At 39.9% G+C, this 22,617-nt stretch overlaps 1 protein-coding gene across 3 annotated transcripts in view; it reads left to right on the forward strand.

Annotated features, from left to right (window-relative positions):
• ADAMTSL1 (ADAMTS like 1) overlaps nt 1-22,617 on the forward strand; it is an 849,328-nt gene that overhangs the window by 578,118 nt on the left and 248,593 nt on the right. For all 3 annotated transcript variants that reach the window (XM_036434138.2, XM_036434136.2, XM_036434139.2), the window contains one exon: nt 14,751-14,877. In XM_036434138.2, the coding sequence (XP_036290031.1) occupies nt 14,751-14,877 (127 nt within the window). The remainder of the gene's footprint in view (nt 1-14,750; nt 14,878-22,617) is intronic.

Genomic DNA, 22,617 nt, shown 5'->3' on the forward strand with positions numbered 1-22,617 from the left:
CCAGGGAGAAAACAGGACCCCAAGTTCTTGCTCCAAACCTAGAAAGATTATATATATCTTTCCTTGGATTTCAGATTAGAAGAATGACTTTGAGAAATCTTTATCTTGTGTTGGCATACATTTAGTGATTGTAACTCACTTATTCATATTTGAAAGTGGCCCTGAATGAACTCTGGATCAGTGGTCTAGAATGGGAGCACTAAGGAAGGACCTTGTAAGAATCCTGAGCACTCCTCTCTCATCTGAATGTGCTACAGAGGAGATGACTTGCTAGCACATAGCAGTTTCAGAGAGGTTGTTTTTCATTTCTAACAGAATCCTCAAAAACTCATGGCTATCATTTCCCAAAGAGCACACCAGGTGAACTTCTATTTCACTGGCTACTTTAGCAGAATAGAGGGAAGTTAAAAACCATTTTCCAATGAGGCTACATCTGCTCTGCCCTCTAAAAAAGTCTATTTCTTCCCTGGGACTGGGATTATAATCTTACTTCATATTTGCTGTTGTAAAGTCCAGAGGAACTGAAATGGATCTGAGCTTTTGCAAACTTGACCCTGTAGTAGCTGGAGCTGTGAGACAAGTCTATAGGTACTCAGATCACGAAGGCTTCCTTTATAGATTCAGAGACATTTTCATGCTTAGGGGGAAATACCTCCGATTTGTACAATAACCACATATCCCCCGAAGTAATCAGCATCTAGTTCTGATAATTATGGGAACTATGAAGTAGATCTGAAATTAAAAATTCCAGAGTATGTGGTGAAAGTTGTTATGTGCGAGGCCCTGTACTAGACTTCTTATATAAGCTATCACATCAAATTCTTACAAGAGTGTATAAAGGAGACCTGATTATCCTCTTGTAACCCATGAGAACTAAATTTCCTTCTGAGGGTGTCTAATGCATTCAAGCAAGTGATGATAAATCATCACATCCAGGTTGAGTTGTTTGTTCTGCCCACATTTCATGTGGCCTCTTTCATGGCCTAGGCTAGGGCTTTACAGCAGGCAGGTTCTTGGAGTGAGGAATGTCATGCCAGGTTGAGAAGTGGTCAGGGAGGTGAATGTGTGGTAAAGGCAGAGATGGGACACTAGTTGGTCTTAAGTGTAACATTTGCAGAGGGAGCAAAAAATACTTTTAACAAATATAAGGCTCTTGACAGAGCCTAGGATCATATCTGGCTTTGCTTATTCTAGGGCGGGGAGGGGGGGTGTCACATTTTTTAAAAATAAAAGACCCATCCAAATATTTTATGATATGACTTATTCCTCTGGGAATAGTGTTGAATTAAACCTTTAGTTTCTCAAGTTGATGTGAAAATGTTCTGCTTTGTGCAGGCATTGGAGCCATATGGAACAGAAGTTTGGAGTTATTTTACAGATGATATTTTTGCATAAATTCTGTTTTGACAATTTTTTCAGGCTGTTTTCTGAGACAGAAATGGCAGTAGAGAACCCAGAAAAAGAGAAGAGAAAAAATATATATCAACTGAGGACATCTTTGACTGACTGAATCAGAATAATAATAGCATCACTAGCTTTATTAGTATAAACTGATCAGTTTTGGGAAGTCACCAGGAAATGACTTTGGAGCCAGGCAACAACAGAAGTCCTTCTGACTTGGGGATCTGAGACACTTGACCAGTGATAGTGGGAGGAGAAGTGTCTTGGGACAGATAATCCCATTTCACCTTTCCTTTTTCTTCACCTCTGGCCTTGGCATTCACATGCAGCCAGCATACTACTGCTTTTGGAATATTGACTTCAGATGATATATTCAGACATGTAAGTGAAAGCTTTACTGTACACATAAATTTGCTGACTTTTGGCCCATCTCTGAATTTTGAACTCTTTAGATATAAATTTTCCCAAACTTTTCCAGGGCCGTGCATGTGAATGAGTTCTAGCCATTGTAGCAGAATGGTGACTTTGTGGTAACTTACCAGACACATTCCGTACGATCCACGTTCATACCAGGGCAGAAGACCAGCTGCTATCCTTTCTTCTCAACAAAGGACTCTTGTGTTTGAACAAAAACGATGTACTGTATGCCCAGGAGCAGAGGGGAGTCTGAGCAGTGATGTCAAAGTATACCATGATGTCACCACAATTCACAAAGAATTACAGTTAATGCCATGTGAAGTAAGGCCAATTTCAACACTTTCCCTCTTGGGTACTTCACAGTCTGAGAGACAGAAGCAAGGCCAGAGGTCAGGCCTTTGTATAATTTTGTTTCACATTCTCCAGACACCCTAATTTTGGAAGCAGGGAAGGGAGAAGACGGCTTGTTAAAGAAAAGTCCCCGGATCACGTGCTGAAAATGAATTCCAGTGTCTGTGTGCACACTTTTCTATACTAGGTTAATTCTTAGGATTTCTGCTGAAGACAACCAGACAAACACATTTAACTCAAAACAGAGCCTGAAATAAATAAGAAAGGCAAAGTAAATCAGGGTGGGAGCACCTGAGAAATTTCATATGTGTTGGAAAAAAGAGCCATTCTCTTTTTCCTTTTCTGGGTGTTTATCCAGCCATTAATACATTATTATAGATTCTTCTTTTTTTATAAACAGACATTGTCTTTTAAAAAAAAATAGGTTTTTATTGATTTCAGAGAGAAAAACAGAGAGATAGAGATAGAGATAGAGATAGAGATAGAGAGAGAGAGAGAGAGAGAGAGAGAGAGAGAGAGAGAAACATTGATGAGAAATATCAATCAGTTTACTGGGGATTGAGCCTGCAACCCTGGCATGAGCTTACCTTGCTGGGAATGAACTGATGACCTCCTGGTACATGGGATTTCCTTCAACCAAGTGAGCCACACCAGCCAGGCAAACAGATCCGATTATTGATGCCCAGAAAGGCAGCTCAGGAAAACCTCTTAAAAATGTTTGCAATCAAATAAATTCACCCCTTTTTTTTATCAGCTGTCTCATACCCTAACATTGATATCTCCCTTCCCTTCCCTTTGCTTTGTAACATAAAGAGATAAGCACCACAGAGCCCATGGCGATCCCTCAACATCTCCAGAACTGCAGAATAAGCACGCTAATGCAGAACACAAGAGACCATCTCTAGCTCAAACACTAAAGAGGATAGAAATGGGGCCCTTTTAAAAATCGCCTGACCAAATCTCATTCCAATAGAAACAGGGCCTCCTTTAGACTAACCATGGAGGTGCCTGAAGTCCACGCTTTGATGGTGGTGGGGTTAGGGATGGGTAGGTCCGAGATGCAGGAAGAGTCCAGCTCTGGTCCAGCCCAATGACCAGCCAAAGGGCTAGAGCTCACACAGAGGACTGGGAAGACTCAGGCCAGGGGGCTATCTAAGCGAAAGTCCCTCAGGAGGAGCCAAGACTCAGGAGCTGAGGAGAGCATGTACAGAGCGCGTTTCCAGGCCCAGGGTTGGTGTCAGGCCTGGGCGTGATGCCCAAAGCCCTGTGCCCAGTGGGAAAGAGGTCAGAGGGAGACTTGCTTGGAAATACTAAGCAGTTATGCCCCAAGGCACTTCTTAAATAATGGATGAAGGACTGGAGATGTAGCAGGCAAAGTGACAAGTAGAAAGTAAACTCTCAGATTAAAAAGTGATTTCAAAGTGATTCCAACAGAGAGATCCTTTTCCCTTGGACAGAGCTCTGTTTTGGTCTTTGGAACTAGAGGCAGAGAGTTTAAGTGGTGGAAGCTGTTGTTATGTGCTAGGTTGGGACAAGGAGGACAACTTTTGAAATCATAATATATCCCTGTCCCTTATAGCCTGGCCTACAGAGTAGTGCCCCCCTTATCCAAGACCCCACAGTGGATGTCAGAAACTGCAGATAGCAACCATCCCTATATGTACAATATTATGTTTTTTTCCTACATCTGCATACCTGTGGTAAAGTTTTATTTATAAATTAGTCATAGTAAGAGATTAACAACAGTAACTGATAATATAATAGCATGATTATAACAATACACTGTAATAAAAGTTATACAAATGTAGTCCCTCGCTGAAACCGGTTTGGCTCAGTGGATAGAGCATCGGCCTGTGAACTGAAGGGTCCCAGGTTCGATTCCGGTCAAGGGCATGTACCTTGGTTGCGGGCACATCCCCAGTAGAGGGTGTGCAGAAGGCAGCTGATCAATGATTCTCTCTCATCGATGTTTCTAACTCTCTATTCCTCTCTCTTCCTCTCTGTAAAAAATCAATAAAATATATATATTTTAAAATGAAGTCCCTCCTTTCAGGGGATTCCTTGCTGAAGTCCTCATAGAGGCTCAGTGCTTTCTGGCACAACATTGTCGTCAGTCAAAACACATTTTCCGTTTTCTCTTCTATCCACAAAGTTAATGCCTTTTCCATCTTAACTGAGCACTTATCACACTCTAGGGTCATAACTTCTGCAGTCTGAGGTGCAACAGCAAAATGAGCACACAGTTCTTTTTCCTCCTTCAGAATTTCATGAATAAAAGACTCGTTCTTATCATGGATCTTATCAAACTCAGCCTGTGATTTTTTTTTCTTTCTTCTCCTTATTAAGTCTAGAACATTCACCTTTTGTCTTAAAGAAAGCACTTCATGGCTTCTCTTTGGCATTTCTGAGTTGCTAGCGTTGCGCTTTGGGGCCATTATCAAGTGAAACAAGTGTTACTTGAACACAAGCACTGCAATATCTGGACAGTTGATCTGGGAGCTGAGATGCTGCTAAGTGGCTGATGGGCAGGGAGCACTGACAGCTCAGAGACACAGGACAAAGGGATGATTGACGCCCCAGGCAGGACAGAGCGGGTCCACATGAGATTTCATCACGCTACTCAGAACAACAAGCAATTTAAACCTTACAAGTTGTTTATTTCGGGAATTTTCCATGTATTGTTTTCAAACCACAGTTGGCTGCGAGTAACTAAAACTGCAGAAAGTGAAACTGCAGATTAGGAGGAGCTACTATATACTTCATTCATTCACTCAACACGTTTATATTAACTACTTGTTATTAGATACTTTGTGGTTTATGTCCTTTTAGGAGATATAAAATAAACATCAAACTTAATAAATAAGTAAATCATACTGTATTATAAAAATAAGTGTCATAGGATAAAGGGAAAACATGGGACAGGGTCAGAGAACTTGGCTGTGGGGAGGGAATCAGCTTTAAATAGTCTGATCAAAATACACCTTATTGAGGAGGTGGAAGTTTCCAAAAGGCTGAGAGCTGCTGTAGAAGTGTCTAAGGAAGAGCGTTCCAGTCAGAGGTAACAGATGTGCTGAGGCCAGAAAGTGCTTGGTGATGGCAAGGAGAGTGAGCCAGAGGGACCTGAGGTCAAGAGGTCATTAAGTCCAGTGACACCGGTTCTTGTGGACTATTGGAAGGACTCTGGTGGACCCAGGAGAAAACTGAGCAGCCCCCCAGTGATAGGCAAACCCAGTGGGTAATGCCATATACGGGAAGCATTCCTTTAAGAAATCTTTGCCTAAGGGAAAAGGAATTAATGCTTTCACATTTTTTTCACATAGTTGTACATTAGAATGTAACAGAGCTACATCTAATCATCTATGATAGCCTAATAATCTAAGGTGTTTACCAGAATTTCCCTGTACCATGTGTTTGTAGCTATTGAACAAAAGTAACTGATTTTTTAAAAAAATATATTCATTTGCCCTGGCTGGTTTTCTCAATGGTTAGAGCATCAGCCCTTGGACTGACAAGTCTAGGGTTCAGTCCAGTCAAGGGCACATACATGGGTTGTAGGCTTGATCCCTGGCCCCAGTGAGGACAAATGTGAGAGGCAACCAGTCAGTGTGTCTCTCTCACATGGATGTTTCTCTCTATCTCTCTCTCCCCCTCCCATCCACTAACTCTAAAAATCAATGGGGAAAAATATTCTCAGGTGGTGAGGATTAACAATTCACTTGCTTCTTAAAAGAGAAGAGAAACAAAACAAAACAAAAGGCTGGTGCTCACTCTCAGTACTTAGAGCTGCAGTCAGCTGTTGTTTTTGGCAACAAGGTGTGGCTGACAATAGCATGTTCGTCCTCCTCTCCTTCTTGTCTCTTCACCGTCCTCTAACCCCCAAGAGAAACATAACTCATCACATAATTGAGGGATCACTCATCTATGACATTGCCTGGATTGCGACTCCAGCAACACCAATTCCTAGCAATGTGATCTTGGCCAAGTTGTTGAGTCTTTCTGAGTCTGTTTTATTTTTGTACAATAGGCATAATTTTAGCTAACTTTCAGGGATATTACAAGAATTAATTAGGAAGCTGTATGCTGAACCTAAATACGGTAAGCATTTGGCAAATGCTAATTTACTTTCCCTTCCCCAGGTGGCTTTCCCATCTGCTTTCTCCTCCTCCTGCCTTTTGACCTTTAGTTGGAGTGATTTTACTCCCTTTCTGTTCTCACCTGTTTTGAGGAAATGATTGGATTAAGCCCTTTCACCCTAGATGGGGACCATGCCTACTACCACTTACGTGTATTCCCCACAGCGCCATAATAGCCAGCACAATGCCTTATACTCCATTGATTTGGTTTAATTTAGGTATAATCAACAACTTCATGTGTTAGTCCTCCCACAGGTATGTAACAACAAACAAAGGACTACACCAGTGGTTCCCAACTTTTTCAAACAAAGGGGTCCTTTATTATTTCCCCCACTGTGGGCCTTGTGTTTTGGAAGTTTCCATTGACGCAAAACACTAACTGTATTAAGTAATAATTTGTTTTTCCCTTTTATGACTTAAAGACCTGAGTACAATTAAGAATAAATGCAATAAATATCAGGATTCAGCTTATTTGTATAATGAGATGGTTAGCATTTGGGGTGACCTTATGTGGTTTTATTGCTGGTAAATATATTTCCATTAGGCTTTTGGAATTACTAAACATAGCTCATGGACTGCTATTAGCACCTTTGTGAGTGACCAGGGATCTTGTTTCCTCATATTGAAAACCATAATTGAAAAGAAAGAAGTCTGTAAAGGAGGAAATTTGGGCCCCGTAGCAAGCCACGGGAGGTGTTGGGTATGTACACGCATATGTATGAAAGGCTGGGGGAGGGGATAGTCAAGGAGGTGTGAAGCAGAGGTATAAATGGGGAGTCGTTATTTTCTCATTTCTTCCAGTATGTGCTCCTACATCACATAGTAGTACAGATGAAGGCATCTGTTCATCTCCGTGCAGAAGTCTGCCTCTACTGGTGGAGATCTTGCTAGAAATATTCAACCTTGTAATCATGGTTCATTGTTGCCATCATAAATACTCTATAGTGTGTATTTTCCTGGTTCGTAGGAAATTTCCTAGCTTAGGAATCCCGAGTTGGAATTTTGGTTTTGTTAGTTACCAGCTATGTGACCTTAGGTTAGCTGTTTATCTTTTCTAAACCTCAGTGTTATAATCTGTACTCGAAATCACTCAACGCTTAAGAGAATGCTAATCTTAAAAGAAATATCTGAGGAGAATTTCCTGAAAGATAGTCAGCCAACTCTTTTCTCTGACCCTGGAATGGTAAATTGGTCTAGTCTCCTTGCATAACAGCCATCGTCGGCTATTGGATTTGGCTTCCTAAGCACAATGTCGTAGGGGATCTGGGACCACATGAAATCTCAGTGGCAAAGAGTACTGCTCTTGATTAGCAATGTCTGCTGTGGATCCTGGCAGGAAAAACAGCTGTACATGGGCCATATTTTTGCCAGCCCAGCGCTGTTAAATCAGACCATCACAGTGCTCTGTGCCTGGACTATTTGTTTTGGCTCCTTAAATTTGCTTTTACCAAATGTTCCCTGACCATTAGAGGTCATCAAAGGTAACTGAAAAACCACTTCTTTGAAACTCCTTGTATTTATGTGCGCAGATGTCATGGGGACATTGTTACACGGCAGTGTCTTTCAGAAAACTCACAGCAGATGTATATGTAGGATTTTGGTACTCTGAATAATTATGGTTCTCCGAAGGCAGTTTGTCCTTCATTTATTATATAAGTATTTAATATGTATCTATAATACTACCAGGAATGCATTAGCCCATGCATTTTCTAAAAGATTCAGTGGATGCTGTCACCCTTGTAACTTCTCGTGTTTTTCTCATTTCTAAGAAGCTCACATTCAGCTATGTGACCCCCCTCTAGCAACTGTATAGGACTTTATAGTGTGCATTCTATGTAGTTCTCTCATTCCTGGCTTTATTCATCTTTCTTGTCTTCCTGTTTTTCTCTTTGCCCCATTTCCCTTTTTTTTTCCAGCCATTACATTGTGTTGTATCATATGTATATGCTAGACATCTTCTTCTAATAAGCAAACGCATAAACAAATCAATCAATATCTAAATCTTTTGAAGATAATGTTGGAGATATCCTCTCTTCCCTGTTAACATAAATAGTAAATGAGTTATAATGTATGTAAAAGCACACCCTTCCCCATAAAGTTCTATCTGAATTAAATAATTATAAATAAGACCAGCTGTGATCAGATTTGCAGAGTTTAGTTTTCCATATTTGTCTTTCCCAGTGCTGAAAATAAAGGGATTTAAAAGTTTCTTACCTCATGGTGTTGGATCAAGAAAAGCTTGACATCACTGGCTCAGTATTTAATGCTAGAAGTTGAGGTTCTTATGGGAAACCATTTGAAACGTGGCCAGAATGAACCCATCTAAGCATGTCAGTCTGGGGCATGGTATCTGCTTATGGATTGTGTTTATTTACATTCTCCCAGTTATTTACATGGTGATGTTTTTTTGGTTATTCTCCTGTGGCTCCTGGTGAAGACATTTTATTGTACGTATTTAGGTGTCCAGAGAGTTTCATTCGTGTTCTGCCTGCTCACTTGCTATCAACTCTGAGAAGTGAAGGAAGAAGCCCCTATCAGCACACACTCTAGGCTGGATGCCTAAAATCTGCACGACAGGCTGCTAGTCCATGAGCCAACTTGGACTGGATGCTATAGTCCTACTTTTTTGTTTAGAAAGAGGTTTTTCTCCTATATTTAGGGAGCCCTGAAGGAGACTAAGGAAAATCAGCCCTGCTGAGCGTGTGCATTCTACTCAGAAGACGAAAGACTGCATGTCTGTATGCATGTATGCATGGGTGCCTGTATGGATGCAAGAGGCATATATTCAAGACAGAAAAGCAAAAGATGATGACCTCCCTCGTGGTGTTTAAACAACAAAAACATCTTGGAGTTTCTCACTCTTTATGTCACCTGAGACAAAAGCTTTATTACAAAAGAAGAAAAGAAAAAAGAAAAGAACACAAGAAAAGAAAGGAAATGAAAAGGAGAAAAGAAAGAAAAGCAACACTGTGGAATCATTTTAGATGGTGGGGGCACAGGATTGAGCTGACACTTCATAGCAGCATACTAATAAGCTGCTTTAGGCCAAAATGTCCAGTTAGTTTTCCATCCCTTACAAAAAATGCTCTGCAATTGCCAAAGTTATGAGTGGCCATTATCTCACTTTAATATTTTGTCCAGAATGGGGGGTGGGTCTGGGAACTGAATGACCGGAACATTACCTTCTGTGACATTTCGCTAATAAGGAGCATTGATGTACTGGGAAATAGTCTCTTTAGAAGGATAGCCCATTACAGTAATTCTTGTTCATACATCAGGACAGGCGATTAACAGTATATCTGTTCCTCTGTGTACACATATAAACACACACATGCACACTTTGTATATATGTGGGTCATCAATGACTGCAATCTCAAATTGCTTCTCTATAGCCTGCTTTTTTTTTAATCCTCACCCAAAGATATTTTCCCATTGATTTTTAGAGAGTGGACGAAAGAGGGAAAGACAAAGAGAAATATCAATGAGAGAGAAACACATAAATTGGTTGCCTCCTGCACGCACCCTGACCAGGGCCTGGGCTGGGGAGGAGTCTGCAACAGAAGTACATGCCCTTGATCAGAATCAAACGCGGGACCCTTCAATCTGCAGGCCAATGCTCCATCCACTCAGCCAAACTGGCTAGGCTCTATAGCCTACATTACAATATTAGCAAATCATGTTTGGTGTTACGTGTTTCACTGATTCCCTAATATTCATTGTCCATCTCAAATGTCAAACACTGTTAACTGGCAGAAATAACAAAGACTACTAAAACAGAGGCCCTCAAATAGCTCACGATCTGGTGAGGAGACAGACATCTTTAGAGTAAACTCAATATAAGGTATATAACTATTTGAATTGAGAACATATAAGAGAAACCCCAAGATAATATCGGTTAAGCACATACGGGATTTACTTGCTCACAGGAAAAACAAAAACAAAAATAAGATGTAAATCAGTCCAAGTAGGATCCGGAACCAGCTCTTTCTCTTTCTGCTCTGCTTTCCTTAAAGCAAGGTTCCCATCTCAGAACTGTCCCTTCTTCAGGACAGCAACTGGGGCCTACAGGATGGCAGGAAGGCAAAGACAGAAGGGACCTTCCCCGGCTAAGTCAACTTGTTTAAGTAGCCTTCCCAGGCGCCCCGCACACTTCCACTTTTATTTCACTAATTATAACTTGGCTACATGGCATATGAGAAATGTATTCTTTTCACTGGATATATTGCCACCAAAAAAAATTTGAGAAAACTAAGGAAGATGGATATTGGGTGGCAACCAGTTATCTCTGCCCCATGGAGTTATGAACAAAAGGCTGAGGAAGCAAGAAAGCAGTTAACTCTGGAACCTGGGAAAGGCTTTTTTTTTTTTAGAAGGAGACAATTTGGTTTTTGAAGGATGAATAGGAGTTTGCCAAATAAAGAATTGGGAAAGTTTGCCAAATAAAGCTTGCCAAATAAAAAATTATTTCCAGGCAGAAATAACAACATGTGCAAAGACACAGAGGGGTCTGACATTATACCTGCCAATGAAGCCCATTTCTTATTCCTAATTTTCCTCTGTTATTAATAGAGCTCTTAGAATAACAGTTTAACTAGTTTTTAATTAATCAAATAGTTATAAGAGATCAACAGGTTAAAGTATGTCAACAACAATTTTCCTGATAACTGCAAATACTTTTCCACTTGGACCAAAATAAGAACATTTATCTGATGATAAAGTATTCCACATTTTAAAAATAATTGAGTTAGAATACTTTGGCATCTTAAAAAGGAATTGATACGGAGAGAGGGAAAGCAGTTGTGTCAGGGCGATGTTTGTCTTTTCAATTCTGAAGTTAAACAAAGCCCATTTAGAACTGACTCGGTTCATATCTCGGGGTCCATAAACGTACACCGAGAGCTTTTGGTGGTCTGCCCAAGTCAGCCTGAAAATATGTCACCTTCCATTTAGCTATTCCTAACATCACTGTTATTTTGGATGTATGGAGCTGGACTGTTCTTTTCTTTAAGTGGCTGTAGAACCATAAGAAATATTTAGGATTAGGGAGATTTTCATGATTATCTTCTTTTTGGCCCCTTGAGAAACATCAGAGCCTATTAAAAATTTTCCCAGAGAAACTTAAATCATTTGAGAAACCTGAAATTTCTTTAATTTGAGAAATAAACCTATTTAGCTTTGAGATACCTGAGAGTGTAAATTCTCATGCCCACTGCCCACCTTGTCCTTCCACCAAGCTGAGTATCTTCCCAAATCCAAACAAAAGCAGCAGAGGCAGCGATTCTTTGAATACTGCTTAAATTAAGATTGCCATGTTTCCTCAAAAGATTCAGCCCTAAGGAGATCAGATGATTTCATCTTCTGATATTTGGATGTGTGGTTATAGTTTGTTTGTTTTGTCAACTTTGCTTTTTGCTTACTTTCTTTTTTAAGTTTTTATTTATTTTAGAGAGAGAGAGGAAGGGAAAGAGGGAAGAAGAGAGAGAGAAAGAAAGACATTGATTTATTGTTCCACCTATTTCTGCATTTCATTGGTTGATTCTTATAGAGGCCCGACCGGGAATCAAACCCACAACATTGGTATATTGCAGAGGTTGGCAAACTCATTAGTCAACAGAGCCAAATATCAACAGTACAACGATTGAAATTTTTTTTGAGAGCCAAATTTTTTAAACTTAAACTTCTTGTAATGCCACTTCTTCAAAATAGACTCACCCAGGCCGTGGTATTTTGAGGAAGAGCCACACTCAAGGGGCCAAAGAGTCGCATGTGGCTTGCGAGCCGCAGTTTGCCGACCACTAATATATTGGAACAACTCTCCAACCAACTGAGCTACCTGGTCAGGGCCTACTTTTTGCTTACTTTCTAATTAGCTAGTATCTAGGCAAGACTAAAGTATTCTGTAAACCCCACAGCAACACATCCCCTTTTCCTAGTTAATCTGAGTCTTTATTTTTATCTCAGCTCAAAAGATGCTTCCTTAGGGACATCATCTCTGGCCTCTCAAACCAGATCAAATTCTCCATAGTTTATGCTCTTGCAGTCCTTGTATCTGTGTTTTATAGCTTGTATGGTGATTATCATTGTACAGTATTGTATTTGGTAATTTGAGTAATTGATGCCTCCACCACAAGGCTCTAAGTCCCATGAGCTTGGACCCCGATGTGCTTAAACTCCCCATTGGATTTTGTTCCTCACACTGGGCCTGGCCCATAGCAGATCTTTGATCATTGTTGGCTAGAATGATTAAATGCCTTTTTGATAAATAAATTACGTCTGCACTCCCATTGCACACTGTGCTCAGACATGAGAGTGAAGACAGAAGTTGTTCAGCTCAGGTGTGGGTTCCTTTGGAAAGTAACTTTGCTGCAGTCGAATAGAAGCACATTTAAGAAATCTTAAGCCAGCATGTGCTTGGCTCTGCATGGACGGCAGTTGGTGGAATGCTGACAGGGTCTCCCTGCAGCCTCTGAAGCTACTGAGGATATGGCTGCTTCACAGTGAACCCCTCCAGATGGAGTTAGCCTACCTTTGCTTCCCACGTAAGAGCCCAGCACTATGTTTTCTAAATGACATCTTTGCATTTCAAAAAAATGTACAACTGTTGAAGGAGTTGGTGCTTTGTCATCTATTTTAAAAGACACCTGTGTGGCCTGGCGGAAGTGGCTCAGTGGATTGAGCATAGACCCATGGTTTAAGACAGTGGTCGGCAAACTCATTAGTCAGCAGAGCCAAATATCAACAGTACAGCGATTGAAATTTCTTTTGAGAACCAAATTTTTTAAATTTAAACTTTTTCTAATGCCACTTCTTCAAAATAGACTCGCCCAGGCTGTGGAATTTTGTGGAAGAGCCACAGTCAAGGGGCCAAAGAGCCGCATGTGGCTCTCGAGCCGAAGTTCACAGACCATGGCTATAAGCTATCCCCTGTTCGATTCCTGGTCAGGGCACATGCTTCTAGCTCTCTCCCTCTCCCTTTCTTTCTAAAATCAATAAAAATATATTTTTTTAAAAGGTGCCTGTGTTTTTAATAAAAAAAATACACATTAACACCTTTAAAAACATAGTATATTTATAACACAATGTTAAATAATTATATTTTTCTAGCCTTTCCCTAAACATGTGTTTGCTATTATTAATTAAAGGTAGCATGGGGAGAGGTGGGCAAAATGGAAGGATAAGAACACATACTGATACTTTAATCAATAAAGAAAAATAAATAAATTTAAAAAAAGAAAATTGGGCCTCAAAATAAAGTTTTGAAAGACAAGACAAATTGAGGAGACTGTGGAGATAAGCCCCTTCAAATGTCATCACAGTTCTCATTTGAGTTTGTCAAAGACTGAGGTTGCAATCATTTGGGAGTGGAATATGCCTTTTGATATTAGATCTACTGAGAACTATAAATATACAATGGTGGAATTAAGATTTGAATCTTTTTTTTTTTAACTTGAACATTGGAAAGGAAAGAGTAAAAATACAAATGAGTTTGCCATATACTTGATAAATGTTTGTAATTTTGTTAAACCTGACATGGACTAAGCATAATATTTTGATAGATACATTTAAAACTGGGCTACTGATTGACTAAGTGACCTTGGCAAGACTCATGACCTCACCTATGAAATGGGGCTATCTCGCGTGATTGTTTGGAGAATTACTGAGTTATGCATATTGTGCCTGGCACAGGCCAGGCCAGGCACACAGCAGGCTCTCGGTGCTGGTTATCTCTGCTACCCTGCTGTCAATCTTCCTCTCCCACCACTCACACACACATGAGCCTTGTTTCTGTCGGCTGATTCTGTGATTCCCCTTCTCTTCTCATAGCTAGAAAAATAAGGATTTTCATCATCATTCAGCAAGTATTTATTGAAGTCCTACAACTTGCCAGGCACTGTTTTAGTTCCTTAGAATACATCAATGAGCTCAAGATACAAAACCCCTGCCCTTATGCATCTTACATTCTAAGGAACATATGGAGCATATAGATTATTCGTTATATTCCTCTTGTTACAGTAACCTCATGGTTTTGTGTGTGTGTGTGTGTGTGTGTGTGTGTGTGTGTGTGTGAGAGAGAGAGAGAGAGAGAGAGAGAGAGAGAGAGAGAGAGAGAGAGAGAGATTTAAGGGAATCGTAATTATTGACAGTGAGAATTATTTTTGAATGAAGGTTCTGTAATATCAATAGTGCCAGATCATCTTCTTACTCACACCTTTCCCCCTTCCTCCTTCCCTGCCTCTCTCTCCATCCCGCTTATCTTTGGGTTTGTTTATTTGAGCTATACAAACATCTTTACCCATGTTGTTTTTTTCTTCCTTAGCTTGATTCAAATTCCAGCTGAATTCAGTTCCCTAAATAGGAATCATGTTTTATGCCTCCCCAAAGACAATGGGGGATCCAGGGTCCAGCAGTAGGTACCTGATTAAATTATACATCTCTCTTTCTTGTTAGATTGTTGGCTGTGATCATCAGCTGGGAAGCATTGCCAAGGAAGATAACTGTGGAGTTTGCAACGGAGATGGGTCCACTTGCAGGCTGGTCCGAGGGCACTACAAATCCCAGCTCTCAGCAACCAAACGTAAGATGCTACAGAGATGGGGCAATCTGTGGGCCTTTCGACTTGTTAGCTCCTCCCCCTCCTGCTCCTGCTTAGTTCTCCTCAGCAGCTAATGAATAACACCTTCCCCAGAATGAAGACAGATCTGAAAATATTGTGAAAAGATTCATGATCCAGCTCTGTGGGTTAGTTCAAGTGGGAGAAATCAGGTCACCCATTGCAACCCCAAGGAGGAAGCCTTCCCTTTTGAGATACCTTAGGAGCATCTAGACATGAGTCTAGATACATTCTATGCACAGGCCTGAGCTTGTTGCCCAGCCTGAGGACAGACTGCATCCCTGTTGTTCCCTCACATAGTCAGATGTACAAGATGGAATATAGCAGCGAGCATGAGTAGATCAGAGCAAATCCACTCTCACATGGTGAAATCACATGGTCTTCATTTACAAAGTGACTTTTGATCAATGTTGATCACAGGTGGGGTTTTGTTTTTTTTTTTTCTTTTCAGAATTAACATCAGGCAGCAATTATGTGAAGCCATTCGTTGCCTTTTTGTCCTAATCTCTCTGCACCAGCCCAATAAATGTATGCTTACTATATACCTGTGTGTGCTGGGAACTTTACATGATCATCTCACTAACCCTTACAGCAATCTCTTAGCATGATGCTGTTTGTCTCCATGTTGTCACCTGAGGCTTAGCCATGTTGTGTGACCTGCTCAGAGTGACACAGCCATAAAATAGCAGAGCCAAGAGCCCAGGGTCTGATGCTAAAACCTAAGCATGTATTCATTCCTCTGCACTGTCCCATGGGACACAATGAGACCTTTGTAAAGCAGTTAGATGGATCAAGACAAGGAGCCTCAGATATCTGCCTCGCTGGGTCCTGCTAGGGGAGGTGGTATATGTTCTCATAATATCTAACCCAACAACAGAGTCACACATCAGTGTCATTCTGTGACAGTCATTCTGCTTAGTACTGCAGCAGAAGTTGACATAAATAAGACAGCCCTTGGACCCAAGGGCATGCCATGTTTGAGTAATTTGCCCTTGCTTGGCATATTGTTTCCAGAGTTTGCCCTTATCCAGAATCCTTCAATAGACCCTTGATCAAGTCCCCTCTGGCTTGGAAAATGAGAATGAATATCTTTACTAAATGTGGTTTTGCTCGCTTGGTGGAGGAAAACAATGGACATATGAGAGGCTTTAACTGGACTTGCAGGTCAAGAAGAAGGTAGTGGGTACCAGAGAACTATTCCGAGAAGTCGGGAAAAACCAGCTTGCCAAAGACTTAAGCTCTAAAGGAAAGATGGTGGCCAGAAAAAAAGCTAGGGCCTTTAAACACATGAAACGTTGGAGGTGCCAGCTTGGGGAACTCTCCACATTCTAATACCCCTGCAGGCAGTGAAAAATGTGATTTTGAAAAAAAAAAATTTTTTTTTTTAATATTCTGGCAGAGAGAATGAACGATGAGGTAAGTTAGACATTGATATAGTACATTCAGGCAAGATTTTTTTTTACTTTGGTCATGTTTGGTAGCATTTCTATAAGTGAAAAATTAAAGCATTTAGACGATGAAAACCAGAGAAGAATAGAAAGGTAGAGGCATAATTATTTTGTAAATCTCTGAAATCACGATGAGATACGTATATATTGGGGGGAGAGGGGGGTGCGAGAAGGGAAGGTACATTTAGAAGGTGCCTTTAATAGAACTCTAAGGAATACAAAAGAGTTAAAATCCTTTTACTTGAGTCACACCACTGAATCATGCTCATTCTCTAGGAATCTAAACATTTCTATTTGGCACAAAAGGATGGCAGGCATGTGTGCAGTACCTGCTGTATCACAGCAGCTGAGGGCACGTTTTCCCTCCCTTCCTTCTTGTGTCCCAGCCTTCCCGTCTCACAGAGGAGCTTGAACACGCCCTGTGGATAGATGTTCCTCTTACCCTCCTGTTAAAAGGTGACCCAGGGCCTCTGGGGCCAGAATCACCGAAGGTAGAGAGACTCCGAAGAAACAAACTGGAGCAAAATGAGAGCCATAAGTCATCTTGAGGTCTGCAAACAGACACCTTGGTGCAAACCGCTCTCTTCGGAAGAGGCAGCGGGTAAATTACATAATGCACAGCCCGATGATTTCCCATAATGACAAAACACAATTGATTCGTTTACCTTAGCGCTGATGATGCCTCCTGACAAAATGATTTATATCAATAAAGCCCAGCACATGCGTGCACCTCACCACAATCTATAGCAGATGCGCAGCAAACTGCCTCATTTACGTTCTCCCCACCCCAGAAGGACCTTCCGCCCAGATTTACAGGCTGCGGGGTGACCCCCGGGCTGGGAACAGGAGGCCGCGCGGCGGGGCCAGCGCACTGGCCAGGTGAGCAGCTATCCACCCGTGATGGCCCGCACCCTGCTGCCAGGTCTCTCTCTGGGCTCTGCCAAAAAGCCCTGGGAGCCAGCCGCATGCTCTTTCGAACTCCCAGCGCGCAGATTCCCCACATTGAACTCATTTTCTTCTGAACTTACATCCAACTTTTATTTTTTTTTCCTTGTGTTATCAAGCCCCGGGGGAACAAAGCAAAAAACAGGAGAGGGAGAAAGACCATGGTGGAAAGGGCTAGAAGGAAAGGGAGAGCAGGAGGAGCTTACCAATGGCTTCCCTTAGCTGGCAGGTAGAAAAGAGACCATATGTGTACTAGGAGACATGATTTTTATTTTTCATTATTATTAATTTTTTTGCCTAATACAAATGCAGGCAACAGGGAAGGAGCTAGGTCAGGCTCTCCTTCCCCCTTTTCAGAAGAGAAAGCTGTCCCCTGAGACATCCTGGTCACTTTGCTTCTATTTCCCCAGCCCAACCAACAATAATAAGAGTTAGCTCACACTAACTTACCTTTGGTTCTTGGTATTAAAGACCCATTTCCCCCAAAATTTGACTGGCTCGTGCAGTATGATGTATTTCCCAAGACTGTTCAGCCTATTGGCTATCAGTTTGATGTCTCCAGCTTTGCAAACCTCTGATATGTGTCTGCGTGTTTTGAAATCTACTACCCATCTACTACTATCCTAAAGCTCTCTCCACTTCTCTTGAGTGGCAAGAGCTGGATACACCAATTTATATCAAGATCAAATGAAGATCCTAATGCTTGGCTTCGCTTCTCAGACTGTGGCTTATGCTGATTTATGATAACTATGGGTAAATGTTTTCCTGGACTGTTATTTTGGCTCAAAGATTTTGAGGTAAAGGATGTTCATAATAAAACACAGATCTATATATTTTCATGTGAATAATACATAGGAATGTTTTAAAGAAAGCCCAGATTTTTAAAGAAATTTCCACCTTGAACTTCAGGTTATACTCACAACCTACTCATTCATTCTTTCATTCATCATTCATTCATTCAGCAGAAGTTCACTCATTTATTCCACAACAAATATTTCTTGGATACCTGCTATGTGTTAAGGAACTATTTTAGTACTAGAAACATAAGAAAGAACAAAACTGATGAAAATCCATTTTCCTCAGGGGGCTTATATACTAATGTGAGGGACAGGCATGTATAGGAACAAAACGTATAATAAATAAAATAATATATGTGTCATATGGTGATAGGAGAATAGTAAGGCAGGAAGGAGATTGGAAATAAGTAAGGCAGGGAAGGAGAAGAATTGGAGATTGGGTTGCTAGTCAAGGGTGCTGGAAGGTTAAAAAGGTTAGTAAGAAAAGATTCACTGATAAAACAGCATTTGAGCAAGCATCTAAGGTAGGTACAGGTGGCACACCACACACAAGTCAGGGAGGAGAGAATTCCAGGCATAAAGAACAGCAAGTGCAAAGGCCCTGCGGTAGATGCATTCTTAGCATATTCCTTGAAGAGCCAAGAAGCTTGTATGTGGTGGAGAATTGTCACCGATATTGCAGGATTTTATAAGGACTCTGGCTTTTAATCTCAATGAAATGAGAAGTCACAGGAGGATTTTTAGAAGGGAGAAGATTTGTTTTAAAGGGATCCCTCTCTCTACTATGCTGAGAGTAGATTAAAAGGAGTCCAACTGTGAAAGTAAGGAAAGCAGTCAGGAGGCCACTACAGTGAACCAGGCCAGGGATGATGATGGACCATGGTAGTAGCTATGAAGGTGCTGAAAAGTGTTCCAATTCAGGATAATTGCATTTCTTTGAATATAAGATATCATTGCTTAAAAGATGTGCCATTATTTTATTTTAAAATATATTTTTATTGATTTCAGAGAGGAAGGGAGGGATGGAGGGAGGGAGAGAGAGAGAGAAAGAGAAAGAGAGAGAGAGAAATCAATGATGAGAGAGAATCATTGATTGGCTGCCTCCTGCACACCCCACACTGGGGATAAAGCCTGCAACCCAGGCATGTGCCCTGACTGGGAATCGAACCACAACCTTCTGGTTCATAGGTCGATGCTCAACCACTGCATCATGCCAGCCAGACTGTACTATTATTTTATATATCACTGAGAGAGAAAAAAAGCTGCCATTGAAATTATGAAACTATGACACTGCCTTCTGCCCACTTAGGGCTTTTATTTCATAGCTACTACGAGGTCTATTTTAAACTTAGATATATTTTAGCCTATACTATATTGCACTTATACATTTGGAAAAGGAAAATAAAACTGAAATACATTAATAATTTGATTTTAAAAATTAAACTTTCTCTCAAACTTCAATTATTTTTAACCCCTTTAGACTCAGTCAATTTCCACATTATCAGGGTACTTGTGATTCAGTATTTTTAAAAGAATCCAAAAAGGAAATAAAGTCTATTAGTATCAGGCTCTTTTATTATAAATGATATATGATAAACTAGATATTTAAAGCATACAGTTTAGTGAGTTTTCACATGTACATACACCTGTGAGACCAGTACCATGAGCATACCCATCATCTCCAAAGTCTTCTATCAATAGTTCTCCTTGTAATTCATTCCTCCTTCTTCCTCCCATCTCATTTCCATCATTAGATTTCATTTTGTAGAAATTTATAAAATAAAATTATACAGTACATACTCGTTTTCCATCTGGCTTTTTTTTTCTTTTCATTCAACTTAATTATTTTGAGATGCATCCATGTTGTAGCAGGTATCAGCGGTTTATTTTATTTTATTGCTGTAATAATTCCACTGTATGGTCAAATGCTTTCATTTCTCTGGGGTAAATTCCTGGGATTAGAATGGCTGGGGTTATATGGTAGATGTATGCTGAGCATTTTAAGAAACCACTAGACTGTTTTCTTGAGTGTCTTGCTATTTTGCTTTTCCCACCAGCAATATGAGAGTTTCACTTGCTAAGCACTCTTACCATAGCTTGACATTGTTAGCATTTTTTATTTTAGACATTGGAATAGGTGTGTCATGTTATCTCATCATTGCTTTAATTGGCATTTTTCTAATGACTAATGATGTTGAACCTCTTTTCATGCTGTATTCCAGTAGCTGCTGCAATAAATTGCCACAAACTTAGTGGCTTAAAGCAACACTCTTACAGTTCTGGCGAGTCAAAGTCTAAAATGGGTCTTGCTGGGCTCAAATCAAGGTGCTGGCAGAGCTGTGTTCCTCCTAGAAGCTCTGGGGAAGAATGCCTTGTCCTTTAATTTGATGTTGCAACTTCTGGAAGCTACCTTCTTTCTTGGCATCTTCAAAGCCCAGCAGTGGAGCATTTTCGGATGTTAATGACTCTAACCTCCTCTTCTGCCTCCCTCTTTTATTTTAAAGAATGCTTGTGATTCCCATTGGGCGTAACCAAATAATCTAAGATAATATTTTTATTTTAAGGTCAGCTGCTTAGCCACCTTAATTTCATCAACAACCTTAATTCCCCATTTCCATGTAACATAATATGTTCATAGGTTTAGGGTACATCTTCGGCAGGAGGAGGAGGGAGAGTGGCAATTATTCTGCCCATTACAAATGTGCGTATTTCCTCTTTGATGTAGCGTTAAAGTCTTTTGCCAATTTTTAAAAATGGTTGTTTGCTTTCCTACTGTTGAGTTTGAGAGTTCTTTTTAAAAAAAACAAAAACAAAACAAACCATATATTTTATTGATTTTTTACAGAGAGGAAGAGAGAGGGATAGAGAGTTAGAAACATCGATGAGAATCATCTATCAGCTGCCTCTTGCACACCCCCTACTGGGGATGTGCCCACAACCAAGGTACATGCCCTTGCCCAGAATCGAACCCGGGACCTTTCAGTCCACAGGCCGACGTTCTATTCACTGAGCCAAACCGGTCCCAGTGAGAGTTCTTTATATATCCTGAAAATAAGTCCTTTGTCAAATATGTGATTTGAAAATGTTTTGTCTCAGTCGGTAGCTTTTTGTTTTATTTTTTTCCAAAATTGCTTAATGTTATCTTTAAGATAACATTAAAAGTTAGAACAAAAGCTCTAACTTTTTATGAAGAACAGTTTATCTTTTTTTTTTCATTCATGAATTGTATCTACATTTAACGTCGTGTCCAAGAATTTCTTGCCTAATCCCAGGTCACAAAGTTTTCTCCTGTTTTTTTCTAAAAGTGTTAGAATTCTACATTTCATCTTTAGATCTATGACCGAGTTCCGGTTAATTTTTGTATAAGGTGTAAGGTTTATATCTATAATAGGTTGATTTTTTTTAATTAGGATGTCCAATTTTTTTCAGCTCTGTTTGTTGAAAAGATAACCTTTTCTCCTTGAATTGCCTTTTCAAATGTCAGAAATTCATTGGCATTTTCTGTGTGTGTATGTTTCTGTATCACATTATCTTGGTTACTAGAGCTTTAAAGTAAATCTTAAAATCAGGTAGCTTGATTTCTCCAACTTTACCCTTCTTTTCAAACTTATTTTGGCTATTCTAATTCCTTTGCCTTTCCACATAAATTTTACAACCTGTTTTTCTCACATGTACCAGAAATCTTGCTGGGATTTTGACTGAAATTATTTTAATTCTACAGATTGATTTAGAGAGAATAGACATCTTTACTATGTTCAGTTCAACCAATGAACATTTCATGTCTCTCCATTCATTTAGTCTTCTTTAATTTCTTTCATCAGTCTTTTTTAGTTTTAAGCATACATACTCTTTATGCTTGAGTTGGATTTATACCTCATAAATGACATTGTATTTTTTATTTCAGTTTTTGTAGTGTTGCTAGTTTATTTTTGGCCGCGTATTTTGTGAACTTGCCAAACTCATTTATTAGTTCTATGACTTTTGGGATTTTCTATATAAACAATCATGTTATTTACAGATCAGGATGATTTTACTTCTTCCTTTTCAATTTATAAACCACTAGTTATTTTTATGGCCTTACTGCACTGGCAAGGATGTCAAATTCAATGTTGAACAGAAGTGGTGAGAGTGAATAGCCTTACCTTATGTCCATTCTTAAGAGGAAAACATTCAATCTCACTACAGAGCATGATGTTAGCTGTAGGGTTTTTGTGTGTATGTTGTTGTTTTCATAGATGCTCTTTATTATTTTGAGGAAGTTCTTATCCATTCCTAATTTGTTGAGAGTTATTATCATAAATGGATGTTGATTTTGTCAAATGCTTTTTTCTGCCTCAATTGATATAATCAGTGTTTTTTCAAAGACTTTTGTGATGGATAATATTGATTTCAAAAAGTCTTGCATTCCTGGAGTAAATTCTACTTGTTCATAGTGCATTATTCTGTCTATAGATCACCAAGTTTCATTTGCTAACAGTTTGTTTGAGGGTTTTTCTACATCTCTGTTTATGAGA

This window comes from Pipistrellus kuhlii, unplaced genomic scaffold (assembly GCF_014108245.1).
Source record: "Pipistrellus kuhlii isolate mPipKuh1 unplaced genomic scaffold, mPipKuh1.p scaffold_m20_p_12, whole genome shotgun sequence".
NCBI classification, from domain to species: domain Eukaryota; kingdom Metazoa; phylum Chordata; class Mammalia; order Chiroptera; family Vespertilionidae; genus Pipistrellus; species Pipistrellus kuhlii.